The sequence below is a fragment of the Sorex fumeus genome, unplaced genomic scaffold, assembly GCF_029834395.1.
Source record: "Sorex fumeus unplaced genomic scaffold, SorFum_2.1 ptg000064l, whole genome shotgun sequence".
NCBI lineage: Eukaryota > Metazoa > Chordata > Mammalia > Eulipotyphla > Soricidae > Sorex > Sorex fumeus.
The window spans coordinates 6,011,595-6,024,898 of NW_026606121.1; the positions used below are offsets into that span (position 1 = coordinate 6,011,595).

At 62.5% G+C, this 13,304-nt stretch overlaps 1 protein-coding gene across 2 annotated transcripts; it reads right to left on the reverse strand.

Moving 5' to 3' along the window:
* Positions 1-4,449: 4,449 nt before the first annotated feature.
* On the reverse strand, positions 4,450-13,091 carry NADK (NAD kinase). 2 transcript variants are annotated; one of them, XM_056128444.1, is made up of 12 exons: positions 12,918-13,067; positions 9,190-9,408; positions 8,390-8,473; positions 7,528-7,657; positions 7,338-7,446; positions 7,153-7,238; positions 6,959-7,061; positions 6,387-6,553; positions 6,189-6,288; positions 5,947-6,104; positions 5,669-5,751; positions 4,450-5,410 (listed from the first exon to the last, which is right to left on the reverse strand). In XM_056128444.1, exons 2-12 carry the CDS (start codon positions 9,360-9,362, stop codon positions 5,254-5,256), a joined length of 1,350 nt encoding a protein of 449 aa, XP_055984419.1. In that variant the 5' UTR covers positions 9,363-9,408; positions 12,918-13,067; the 3' UTR covers positions 4,450-5,253. The 2 variants fall into 2 exon arrangements, with proteins under 2 accessions (XP_055984419.1, XP_055984420.1); XM_056128445.1 differs by having other exon boundaries at positions 5,217-5,410; positions 5,933-6,104; positions 12,918-13,091.
* Between the last annotated feature and the right edge of the window lie 213 nt (positions 13,092-13,304).

Genomic DNA, 13,304 nt, shown 5'->3' on the forward strand with positions numbered 1-13,304 from the left:
GAGGCCAGCCCGCAGCCTGGGCCCTGCACCGTCCCGCGTCCCGCACCCCTCACCGCGCAGCACGCCCACCCGCCCCGCCCCTACCCGCACCCTTACCCGTCCCGCCCCCCGCCTCGTCCCGCTCCCCGCGCCGCACGCCTACCCGCCCCGCCCCTACCCGTCCCGCCCCCCGCCCCTCACGCCTACCCGTCCCACCCCGCGCGGTCCCGGACCAGGAGCCGCTGAGCCCGCGGGAGGCCGCGCCGTCGGGGCTGCGGGGCGGGCGGCGCGGAGGCGGCGCCCCGGAAGGGCCGCGTGCGTCAGGGCGGGGCGGGACCGCGGCGCCCCACGCCGGAGCCGGCCGCGCTGCCGGGAGCCCGGGCGGGCGGCGCCTCAGCCGGCGCGGCCGCGTCTCTCCGCCCCGAGTCGCGCGCCGAACCCGGGGCGGGGCGCGCCGACAGCGGAAGCGCGCGGGGCCGGAAGTGACGCGCCGGAAGTCGCGCGGCGGCGGCGGCGGTCGACGCCCTCCCTACCCCGGCCGGTCGGGGCGCCCGCCGGGCCCATCCCCGGAGCAGGTGGGGGACGCCGCCCGCAAACGACTTCCACTTCCGGCCCCGGACGACCGGGCGGCGGCCTCCTCGGACGGCCGGGCCCCGCGCCGGGCGGCGGGACTGAGGCCACGCCCCGGGCGAGACTGATTGGGCGTCTCGGAAACTCTGGGCGAGCTGATTGGTCGTCGCGGAGCCTCTGGGCAAGCTGATTGGTCGTCGCGAAAAATCTGGGCGAGCTGCCGAGGCCCCTCCTGAGGGCGGCGCTCGGCGTGCGTCTTTTCCGCTCTGCAGCTGCCGATCCCCGTCACGGGTCCGACCTGGGGCCAGCTGCTTTCCCGCTCTCTGCGTCGCTCGGTGCTTTGAGTCCGGTTTCGGCCCACAGGCCTGCATGGGTTTTAGCAGTACTTTCTGTTGTTCTAAAGTCGGTGGGCCGGCAGAGAGCAGTTGGTGTTGTTCTAAAGTCAGTGGGCCCGCCCTCCGCATCCCGCAGGGACCCGGTGACTCGCCCTGGGCCGGGTGACACAGAGCATGCGAGGAAGCAGAGCCGAGACGACCGATTCCACAGCATGTGCCTCTAGTATCAGGAGCTCCCTTCTGCATCCCTGAACTAAGCCGGACGACCCCACCAACCCGGGCAAAGTGGGCAACGGGAATGCACCTGCTCTCACAAAGCCCCGAGTTGTTTGCGACAGTCTTGCTCGCAGGGGGTCCTGGAGTTGTTGGGAGCTGAATTACTTCGAAAAAAATTTATAAAAATTTATTTTGTATGTTCTTGTGCCGATAGGAAGCCAGACCTTGTTCACATTTCTGCCAGGCTAATGCCAGAGAGCAGGAGGGCAGATGAGTCAGCTACAGGACATAACCATGGGGTGCATTCGGAGAGTCCTTGAGATGGTCTCAGTCCTAATCTTGCTTTGTAACCTTGGTAATCTGGGAACATCCTCCCAATGTGCTCACGCTCTTGAGGTGGTCCAGACCCTGTTTTGCAAAACTAAGATGCTTGGGAATTTCTGCTTCTGTACTCTCCTGCCAGCTGCCCACAAATGCCCCAACCCCTATCATAACTCTATGGATGAGAACTCCCACCTTTGTTCTGGGCCCAGCTCTGGAGCACGAGTTCAGCTGGGTTCACTGACTCCCCCCACTTTGTAAGGTGTGCTGCCTGCTTCTTCACTGGCTTTTGTTGAGAATTTCCACGTTTTCAAGGCTGGAACCCAGGACCTCACACAAGCAAGGAAAGTGCCTCAAAGCTGAGCTACATTCCCAATTCTGTTTTTAGGACCACACCTGACTGTGTTCAGGACTTAACTTACCCCTGGTTCTGTACTTAGGGATCACTCCTGGCGTTGCTTGGGGATCTGGGGATCAAACCTGGGTCTGCCACCTGCAAGGCAAGCTCCCTAGCCACCATACCATCCATCCTGCTGGCAACCCCCCCCCCCCAAAAAAAAAACAAACCTGTCTTACTGGGGCAAGAGTAATAGTATAACGAGAAAGGCACCTGCACATGCTCAACCCAGGCTCCATCCCCTCCTCAGCACCCCATGTGGTCCTCTGAGCCTGCTGGGAGTGATCTTTCAGCACAGAGGCAGAAGTCAACCCTGAGCACTACTGGATGTGGTCCCAAATTAAAATAACAGTTGACCATTGACCTCCCAATGTAGCTGTTCCATGCCTTCCTCCTCCAGTTCCTGGGCTCCCCACAGGCCTCCATTCTGGGAACCCGCCTCTTGTCTGAGAACAGTTGTCTGTTCTGCCTTGGAGGGAGACAGGCAGAAATTTCAGGCCAGGCCATTCCAAGTTTCATTTTTGTTTCCAACTGCATTTGCTTAAGTTTCAGCTTGTTTTGGGGCCACACATGGTAATGCCCAGAGGTTCTTCCTGGCTCTGCACTCAGGAATCACTCCTGGTGGTACTCAGGGGACCATAAGGGATGCCAGGGATGGGACAGGGTTGGCCGCGTGCAAAGAAGCGCCTTACCCATGTCCAGCCTGCAGTTTCAACTCTGAGTGGATTCCAAGTAGACTTTCAGGGAGAAGGAGCACAGCAGCCTCCAGGTTGGGGCAGACTGACAAGTTTCCCGAGAAACCCACTAAGAACCCTCAGGAAGGGAAACTGAGGCAACATGTGGGTTCCCAGGCCCTAAGAATACTGTAGTTCTTGCAGAATTCTTCCCTCTGGGCTGCCGGCCCTCTGAGCTCCAGCCTCCGTCCAGAATCTGCCCTACCTGTCTCCGTCTCCTTCCTAGCGTTTCCAGCATTCAGAAACAGACTTCTGGAAGGTGGGAAAAGAAGTGTCCACAATCCACAGTCATGGTGTCCCCTGGCCTTCTGTTCACCCTCCAGCACAAGGAAAGTGGGAAGGAACAGCTGTCATTTTACACAACCACTTTGTCATTTTACACAACCACATTTCTATAGGGCATTCCGTATCCAATTAGTTACTTCTCCAATTGAAGTAAAAAACCTAACTTACATAGGACAGCTAACTAGAAACAACAAAGGGGAAAGAAACGTTTGGACAGACACATGTCACCCGCGGAGAGCACACAAGAGAGGATGGCGCAGACAGATGGGTGTCACACAGGTGACACAGGTGTAACTGGAAGCTTGCGAGGGGGTGAAATGGTGGTTGGGTTCCAGATGTAGGGGTTCACCTGTCAGAGCTGTGAAGTGAAGCACCTTCTCTGACACACCTAGAGACCTGGTTGGCACCACCCTCACATTCCCACTGAGTCTAGTGTCCAGGGACCCAAGGGGGCCTTAGTTCTAGGGGACAGTGATGGCAGCAGGGTCAGGAGCTCACTGTGGGTAGGAAAAAGGTTGCTAGGGCTTGGCTAGAGCCACTTGCCCCTGTGCAATGTCCTCAGGAGCACTGGCCAGCGCCTCTCTCCCAGGCATCAGCTGCAGCCCCAGGAGCTCGTGTTCAAAACTGTGTCTGGACTCAGTGTCAGGGCCCAGCTGCCCAATGCTTGAACCCCTTAGGGCTATGATCGTTCCAGGAGGAAGGCAGGGGTTATGGGGAGGGCTAGCAGGGGGGAGGGAGGAAGATTGGGGTCTCTGTGGATGTGACCCTGAGTAGGTGGGATCGTTTTTGTTCAGAGTCCTTCAGGCTCGACCCAGCAGTGAGCAAGGGGCCACGCATGTACAGCACCCACCAGAACCCCGTGGCCCCAGGCTCCCCTTCACTCCGTACGACTTGCTGGTCCAGAGGACAGCACAATCTGCCCAAATCTGAGGAAGCAAGAAGTTCCCTCCATGGAGCCTCCCTGGGTCTTCTCAGCTCCTCCTGCTGGCACGGTCGCGCCCCATGCCCCATCCGTCCTTTCCATGGCTGCTGGTGTGGGAACTGGACAGGCAGGCTAGTCCAGGCTGTGTTCAAGCCAGACCCAAGCGGCCTCAGCCGATCCCCAGACTTGCCCCGGAATGTCTGTGCCAAGCTGGAAGCAGACAAGGGGCTGCAGCCACCTTTGACAAGAAGGGCGGCTGTGCAGACAGACCGGGTAAGGCTCCTGTACTGGGTGCAGCCCCAGGGCAATCCACGTAGTCTCGGGTCCACACTGGTCCATTCTAGCCCCGTGGTCAGAGCAGCTGTGCAAACCCAGCCAACACAGCCTGGTGGAGGGGAGCAGAAGGCTTGGGGGGTGCTGGACAGTGGGGGCGGCAGGAAGTGTGCCCAGATGGGACAGCCCCACCTGAAGCCAGCAGGTCCTCATGCCCGCTAGCAGGGTGGGTCACAGTGCTCAGAGAGGGCCACATGGTCCATGCTGCAGTGTCCTAGGCTGTTGCTACTGGAGGGCCATGCATGCCCCCAGAGCTGCTGGGGACGCATGTGCGACACCCCACCTCTCCAGACCCTGGAGCCCAGCCTGCTGGCCCCAGAAAGCCGAACAAAACAGCTCCTCACCCCAGCTTCTTAAACAAGTCTGTTTATTGAAAGAATCGGAAAATAGTGATAAAGCTTTTCAACATTGAACAAACTTTCGAGATATTAACAGTATGGACATTAGGGTACCAGGCCCTTCCTTCCTGTGAGCAGACGCGGGCAGGAGTCAGGCAGTGGTCAGCACACCCGGAGCAGGGCCAGCTCTGCAGACCCATGCCTGGCCAAGGGCACCATGGGGCCACTGAGGCCAGCCCATCCCGGCCTGGCGAAGGCACAGGGCTGCCCAGGAACTCAGGGGCCTCCTGCCCAGCTGGCGCCAGGGTCACTGGTACGTGCACCCGCCCCGCGGGGCCCACGGGAGCTCAAGAACACGTGGCCTGGGGCAATCCCTTGCCAGGCCCTGGGGCACATCGTCAAGGGGTGATGGGGACCCCAAAAGCCTGACGTCCTGAGAATAATCAACCAGACAGCCCCCACTACTCCACTCATGGCGGTGGAGCCACAGCGCCCACAGTCCCCTCGCTGTCCATCAAACCAGGCTGGCACTGAGTCCCTCAGTGTCCCTCCAGCATTCTAAGGACAGGTGCAGAATCAGGGAGAATTGGTGCATTGAGAGAATTTAGGCCGTGACAATTGCTTTCACACCAAAGAACAGACTGATTAACCACAAGCGCCCCCAAGACCTCACTGACTCAGAGTAGGCGCCTGGAGGTGACCCACTGCCCAGTGCCTGCCGCGCGCTGGGCACCTCACTTAGAAATACAAAAAAGAATCAGATCTGAAACATTAACAGGTCATGTGGTGGACAAAGGCTGCCTCCACGTCCCTGGCCGGGACTCTAGCCATCGGCACCACCCTCTTCTTCCTCGGAGAACTGTGCCTGCTTCTTGCGCACATTCCAGTGCAGACACTGGCCCAGGCTCTCGAACCAGTCGCTCACGGGATCTCGCACGCAGATGGACGGCAGCGGGTAGCAGGATGTGGTGATGCTGATGCTGCGGGCAGTGGGAACGTGGGTGACCCCCAACCCCGCAGCCCCCAGCCGGGCCTCAGGGTGCTAACTGCAGGCAACCCGGAGGTCCCTCAACCCCCAGGGTCAGGGGAGGGAACTCAGGGCACCAGGCAATCCAAGCTAGACAGAATGTCAGCTGAAAGAACGCAGGTGGACCTGAGACGCAGCCTCCACATACTGTTCCTTACATAGGTCCCACCGCACGGCCGGCACCCCCTCGCCCTTCACCCCTGCCCCACACCTGTCTCCGTGGCGTATCTCCTGTCGCTTTCGTCCATCGAAGGATACCCAAGCAGTGTTCCTGGCTTCTGGGGACAGCATGATCTGAAAGGTCAAGCAAAACAGGTGTGGGGCAGCTTAGCTTCCCAGGCTCAGGGTCGCCACAGGCCCCCTGGGGTCCAAGCACTCTGCCACCAGCCAAGGGACTCAGACCGCAGCCCAGGCAACCATTCCTCGGGGACACACAGCCAGGGGCAGGGAAGCCTGCAGGGGTGAGGGGGAGCACCTGGGGTCTCTGACCTTCAGCTCTACCCCTGCAGGGACCACGATGGGCCGGAAGGACAGCGAGTGGGGGCAGATGGGTGTGATCATGATGGCCGGCACATTGGGGTGGATCATGGAGGCTCCGGCGGCTGCCGCGTAGGCTGTGCTCCCCGTGGGGGTGGAGACAATCACACCTGGAGAAGGTGGGGGAGGGTCACAGGTGCGCCCCAGCGGCCTTCCACCACGGCCCCTGGGCACCCCGCCCTGCCTGCACCTACCATCCCCCTGCACCGTGGTGATGAGGTGCCCGTCCAGGTAGACGTCCACGTTGGACAGGTAGGATGAGGGGCCCCTGTCAATCACCACCTCATTCAGCACCTGGGGGCGCAGGAGGCACATGCAGGAGGACTGACCCCCACGCAGCCCTGAGCACCGTGGGGGCTCCCAGGGTGTGTCCTGCGGTTGGGCACACACACCTGGTACTGCATCACTTGCTTCCCCAGTTCCATGTCCAGGGCAGTGGCCGGCACCCCGTGCTCACTGAGGTGCTCACTGAGTCCGTTGGAGACGGCAGGCGGCTGGGCGCGAAGTTCCTTCACCACCCGGACCTTCAAGCGGCTCCGCAGAACAACAGCCGCGTTCCCTGGGGGCCGCACACAGGGCAGTGAGCAGGAAGCACGCCCGCCTGGCCCATCCCTCTTGAGCAGGACCCCACAACTCTCTCCCCAGCACTTAAAGGCTTCCTGCAAAACCAGTTCCGGCCTGGTTCCTCTGACTCAGCAGGCCACACATCCAGTGACTGGTCACACATAAGTGACGTGCTGAGCCTCCTCCAGGCTGAGGAAGAAGGGGACGGTTACAACACCTTGAGCGAGAACCAGTGCGTGCGTTTCTCACGCACTTAAGGCCCAGACGCCTGGGTTGGAGGTGAGGAGGCGCCAATGCGCCCAGAGCCCCGCCAGTGACCCCCGAGCAGCACCAGGTGTGCTGACACCCCCCAGCCAAAACCGCGCGCGAGGAAGACCCCGCGTGCAGAAGGGCCACTCACCCTGGATGACCTGCATGACCTGGGGCTGGAAGTTCTCGAAGCTGAAGGGCGTCAGAAAGCCCAGGGAACCCAGGTGGAAGGCCATGACCGGGGGGACACTGCCCTGCGGGGGGGGGTCGCGGGGGGCCGGCATGAGAGGCCATGAGGGGGGGACATTGCCCGAGGGGGCAAGGGGGGGTGGGCGGGTCCCGCACCTGGAAGAGAGAGGATGCGTACAGCAGCGTGCCATCCCCGCCCAGGCAGATGATGAGGTCAATCTGGTTGGAAATGTCGTCGTAATCTGGAGACACAGGCACGTGGGTGTCACACGACGCCCAGAAGGCCCCAGGGTGCCCACAGCCGCCCGGGTCCACAGCCACCCGGGTCCTGGGGAACTTGCCTTCGCGGAAGGTGCAGAACTTCTTCTTCACTGGTCCAAAGTGAGCGTCACTCACAATGGCCGGGTCTTCCAGAACTTTCTTCTCCACATACACGATCATACCGTTCTCCTGGAATGAGGCCCCCGTCAGTCCCACTGGGCCCTGAGCGGTGGGCTCGTGCCTGCCCCGCACCCGGGGGCGGATACGCACCTCCGTCAGGTACGAGCACAGCTCCTTGAAGGGCTGCAGTAGGCTGGCGTCCCGCAGCTTCTTCACCACCAGCACACTCTTTGGCGGCTTGTTCCAGGCCAGCCGCTGGCTCGCAGGGTCCTGGATGTGCCTTGGAAAGAGCGGGGCGCTCAGCGGGCTTCCTTGCCGGGCCTCTGGCCCCCAGCCACCCCTCACCCCCGCCAAGCAGGTGGCTGCATGGATAAGGAACCCCACAAGCAGCCAAGTGGGACTGCAGGGGCCCACACTCAGTCCCTCAAGTCAGGGGGAGGGGGCGGAGCAGCTGGACTGAGGGGCCTGGCCAGGACCCAGCTGCGCCCCATCCACTGACAAAGCAGGAGGGAGACGAAAGGAGCCGGCTGGGGTGCTGCCAGGGTTCCGAGGCCCACGGCACGTACGCTCCTCGTGCCCGTGGTGTGGCCTAGGCACACCCACCCCAAACCACCCTGACCAGGGAGCGCTCCACCTGGGCTCTAGAGGCCAGAGGGTGGGGAGAGGTCACAAGGGCAGGGCCGTGCCAGTGTAAACAGGAAGCAGGGGCACCGGGCTCTGGGTTCAGCCCTGCGGGCGATGGTAGCAGTCATGTGGACATGCCACCTGGGGCCCATCTGCATAGCAGGCCTGGCCTGGTGGTGGTGCCCCTGGCAATCCCTGTGCCCCGAGCCCAGGCCAGCCCAGCCAGGCCCGAGTCCCCAAGCAGTCAGACCTAGCAGGAACCCCAATGTCTCAGGAAGAACGAGGGGGCACAGCGGGATGCCCTTCCACTGGAGAAAGTGCCCCTGTGTGCTGGGGATGCCCCAGGGGACCAGGGAGGAGAGCAGGCCCCCCTGGCCCGCGAACTCACATGATGGCCTGGGGGTTCTGCAGCACGCAGGCCTTTGGTCCAAATGTGGTCACCGGGCAGGGCCCGTGCAGTGAGCGAGTCCTCCTGGGGGAAGAAACGTGCCGTCAGAGCCAGGCACTGGCGGCGCCACGAGAGCCCCACGCTGTCCACGCAGCCACTAGGGGCACTAAGAAGCCTCGGGATAGGGTCACTGCCTCTGGGAAGCTCTTGGCGAGTGTGGGGAAGTGGCCGGTCAGGCTGCAGTCTCCAGAGAGCCAGGCTGAGCCGAGGGGCATCTGGCTGCTGGGACACACGTCCCGACCACAGTGGCCTCCACGCGGCCTCCCGCGCCCACACCTGCCATGTCAGCCTCTTCAGCCCTGCCCACCCACATGGAGGTGTCACCCCACATCCACGAGCACTCCAGAACTCTGCACAGGCTGTTCCACACTGGGCTCCTCCTGGCTGCCCCGCTCACTCACCACACAACTGTCCCGGAAACTGCAGTGGCCCCTGCAGGAGCCATCCCCGCCCGGCCGGGCCGGCTCCCAGGCGCTTACTAAAGCGGATTGTGCAAGGACCGCTGCTATGAGTGGCTGGGGAGGGGCCGGGCCACGCGGACCTTGCCTACCGGCCCCACCCCCCGCACGTAAAAGGGCCAAACCAGCCTCGGGCTCTGGTCCCCGGCAGCCCTGCCCAGCCCCGCCCTCAACAGAGATCAGAGCAAATCTTTAGGCAGCTTCAGCCAGGAGCCCATGGAAGCCTCTGGAACAGTCTGGGAGAGCAGGTCTGGAGCCTGAGAGGAAGGAGCCGAGTCCTACCTGAACTCCTTGTTGCCAGCCAGTGCCGGGGAGGCAGACAGGCTGCGGGACTTGGCGCGGCCCCGGATGGGGTGGCTGAGGCCCCAGTCCTCGTCCCCATTGCAGGCCGAGCAACGGTACAAGGGGGCGGCCACGCCCAGCTCCTTGCTCCCGCCGACGTGCTCACGTTCCATGTCTGCAGCTGATGCTCGGTGGCTCGGGAGAGACGCACACCAAGGCCTGAGGGAGGACACGGAGGGTCAGCAGACAGCGCTCGGGAGGCAAGAGCCAGGCACACTGGCTTCAGTCCTGGGCCTGCCCTCCAGAGTTCAGGCACGGGCCCCACGTCCCACCCGCCCCGATTCAAGTCTCTGCACCTACAGGGTCGTGGAGCACTGCCAGGTGTGACCCCAGCGGCTCTTCTGCACTCACAGCCGTCAGCCCTGCAGACGTCTCCCCCTCGCCAGTCCCAAGGGGATGGGGTACTGGGCAGGGGAACCATGGCACGTGGCTGGCCCAAGCATAGGGCCACGGAAACACCCTGAGCCAGTGAGGCTGGGAACACCCAATCTCCTGACCGCAGCACAAAACTGAGAGGGGCCAGGAGTGAGCCCAAACCCAGACTGGAAACTACAAGCCGGAAGAGAAGGATGTGCGGGAATTCCACACTGCTCCCCGCGGCTAAGGGCTCCAGAGGGACGCAGGGATGCAGGGTGAGGGCCAGGGCCACCACCAAGCCTCCCCGCTGCCTGGGCCCCGATGAAGCCAATGCAGCTATGAAAGGAAGAAAAGCAGAAGAAGCTATAAAAATAGACCAGAAACCAGAAAGATAAATGGAGTTTGGAGAAGCGGGCAAGCGAGAACTTTGACTTTCAGACTTGGAAACACATCTGGCCGCAGGCCCTGGCTGGGCTGGGCGTGAGGAAGCCCCTGCGGGCCCGAGCTCCTCCTATGGGGCTGGAGAGAACCCTCCAGACCCAGCAGCCGGAAGACCCACAGAACAAGCTAGAAAACCCACCATTTTCTTTTCTTTCTCATTTTTTTGTTTGGTTTGGAGGTCACACCAAGGATGCTCACAGGGTACTCCTGACTCTGTGCTCAGGGATCATTCTGGAGGTACTCAAGGGACCACAAGAGGGTGCCAGGGATGGAAGGCCAGCACCTGACCCGCTATACTGCCTTTCTTTCTGGGTTTTGAGGACAAACCTGGTGGTGCTCAGAGGAACTAAATTCATACAACCCAGGTCAGTCACGTGAAGGCAAGCACTTTCCCCAGGCCATCCCTCCAGCCCTCAAAGGACCCTGCCTGCCTGCCTGGGTGAGAGACCCAAAGAACAGATGACCGAGGGCAGGTGAATCCAGGACAGATGACCCCGGGGGCAGGTGATTGGGCTGCAGAAACTGGCCACACCTGCCTGTTGTCCTCAGGAAGCCAAGGAAAGGTGGCAGGAACAGGTGTGGTTCTGGAGAGTGAGACAGCAAAAGCGCTGGCACCCAGACTGAGCACTGCAGGGGTAGGGAGGGACTGCTCAGGGCCTAGGCCACAGTCACAAGCAAGTGACGGCATGGCTCAAGCCTGCTCGGATGCCAAAGCCAGAAGAGTTCCTAAGAACTGGGCAAACACCTCATCCTCAGACCCCCAAGATAACCCTGACCTACCCCCCGGGGACAGGCCCCTCCCCCTGCTGCAATGCTTGCACCTGGCAAGAAGCGTGTCAGTCTCTGCACAGCCGGCCCCTCTGAAACATCGGGAAACAGCCGTGGTGGCTGTGTGGTTTGGGGCCGGGGTCCCATGCAGTCTCACCAGCTGATAAAACTCAAAATTTCTGGTTCTCTGACTCTCAAAATCTGCAGTCCCACGACAGTAGACTCCTGAGCAGAGTTGAGAGTCACCCTCGAGCACTGCCACAAACTCCTGCAGAACCCAACCTGCTGGTTCCCAGACTGTAGGACGCGGGTAAAAGCCAGAGCTGCGGAGAGCAGAGTGATGGCAGTCACAGGCCAGGTGAGAAGCACGAGGCGGAAAAGGCCGCTGGGCTGAGACTAGGCAGAGGAGCTCAAGTCACAGGCTCTACTCCTGCCGGGGCGGGAATGGAACCTGGGTCAGCTTCACGTCAAGCAAGCTCCCCTCTCCAGCTGCTCAACTGCCCTTCCTCTAGGCTGGCTCCCAGGTCAATAAGGGCTAACTCCCGGCTCTGTGCTCTGGGTTCACTCCTTGCTCTGTGATCACTCCCGGTTCTGTGGTCAGGGCTCACTCCTGGCTCTGTGCTCAGGTATCACTCCTGGCTCTGTGCTCGGGGATCACTCCCAGCTCTGTGCTCAGGGCTCACTCCTGAGCACACATTGGAGAACCACATCAAATGCCTGGGATTAAACCAGGATCAACTACTGTGTCTAAGGAAAGCACCTTACCTACTGTACTCTCTGGCCCTCTCTCTTGCTCACAATTTAACAATTTAACAGGACTCATATTTATTTTTACATTTTGGTTTTTGAGCCAGACCTGGCGGGCTGGGGGACCATATGTGGTGCTGGTGATCAAACCCAGGTAGGTCATATGTAAGGCAAACACTCTACCTGCTGTACTATGTCTCCGATCCTAAGATTCACATTTAATTCAAGTTTATTCAGTATGTTGAAGTGTTTACATTTTTTTGGCGGGGCGGGGGGCTCAAGGGATCACAAGGGATGCTGGGGGCTGAATCTGGGCTGGCCAGGAGCGAGGTGAGCCCACCGCCTATACTCTCCAGCCCTATACTCTCTCCTGTACTCTTCAGACAGTGTAACTGTCTGAAAGGGTGAAACCTTCTGCATTCGGTTTGAACAGGCGCCAAGCACACGAACACGACTCTGAACCAACCACTCCTTCCCCAGGTGGCCTGACTGCAAAGGCAGCGGGGACAGCACAAAGCCAGGCCTTCAAGAAGGGTGTTCCCAGAGTCCCACCCGGAGTCTGGCCAAACGTGCTCCAGGCGCGGGCACACAGCCAGTGACCGTCACATCCCTGGTGACCTCTCGGGGAAAGGTCCACGGAAGCAGAGACGCTGGTGCCGGTCAATCATCCCTAAGTGCCACCCAACCCTGACGAGGGTGTGGTGACACTGGCACGAGCCTGTGTCTGTGAAGCAATGAAGACCTCGGGGAAGAGCACCAGCTCTGCACGCAGGGGCCCCGCGCGCTCCCCCCATTCCCGAAAGTCCACAGGTGCGGGCAGACTGGGGCAGGCGGCTTCCCCAGGCAGAACGAACCCCGGCCCGGCCCTGGCCCAGTCCACCCGGCCTGGACAGGGGACTCCGAGCACCCGGGCGAGGGCAGGCCCGAGTCCACCCTGGGTCGGGTCCACCGAGCCCCGCCCACGGGCGCATACCGGGTCGGCCCTACGCGCTCACCTCGCGCTCTCCGGGGGCACCGTTCCGTCCCGCCTCCTCTGTCCCGACCCTGCCCGGACCGGGGCCCTCCGGAATACGCGGGGATCGGGCTCCGGCGGCGTCGCCTTTCCCGCACCAGGGTCGAGGGTCACCAGTTCTGGGCGGGTCACGCACCCCCACGCCCACAGCCCGCCCGGGCCCGCCCCGCCCCGCCACTGCCCCGACCCCGGCCCGACCCCGCCCCCCGCGCGCTCCCGGCAGGAGCGTCCGGCCCGGGCCCAGCAGCGTCGCCGGCGCGAGGCGCGGCCCGGCCGGGCCCACCCGGTGCCCGACCGGACCCGCTGCAGGCCCCGCCCCCGCGCCGGGGCCACGCTCACTCACCGTCCGCTGACGTGGGCGCCCGCGTGGCCGCCCCCGGGCCGGCTCGGGCCCACAGGGCCGGCCGCCCCGCCGCCGCTTGCCGTCCTCAGCCGGGTCCCGACGCCGCGGCCGCTCCCCGCCCCATGGCAGCCCCTCGGCGCCCGGATCGCGGCGCCGCCGCCGCCAAGCAGCAGAGCCAGCCAGTGCGCAGGCGCGCCCCGCCCCGCCCCGCCCCGCGCAGGCGCCGTGAGCCGCGGGGTCAGCCAGTGCGCAGGCGTGCCCCGCCCCGCGCAGGCGCCGCCGAGCCACAGTGTCAGCCAGCGCGCAGGTGCGCTCCGCCCCCTATGCAGCAGGGCCACCCAGTGCGCAGGCGCGTCCCGCCCCGCCCCGAGGAGGCACCACGAGCCG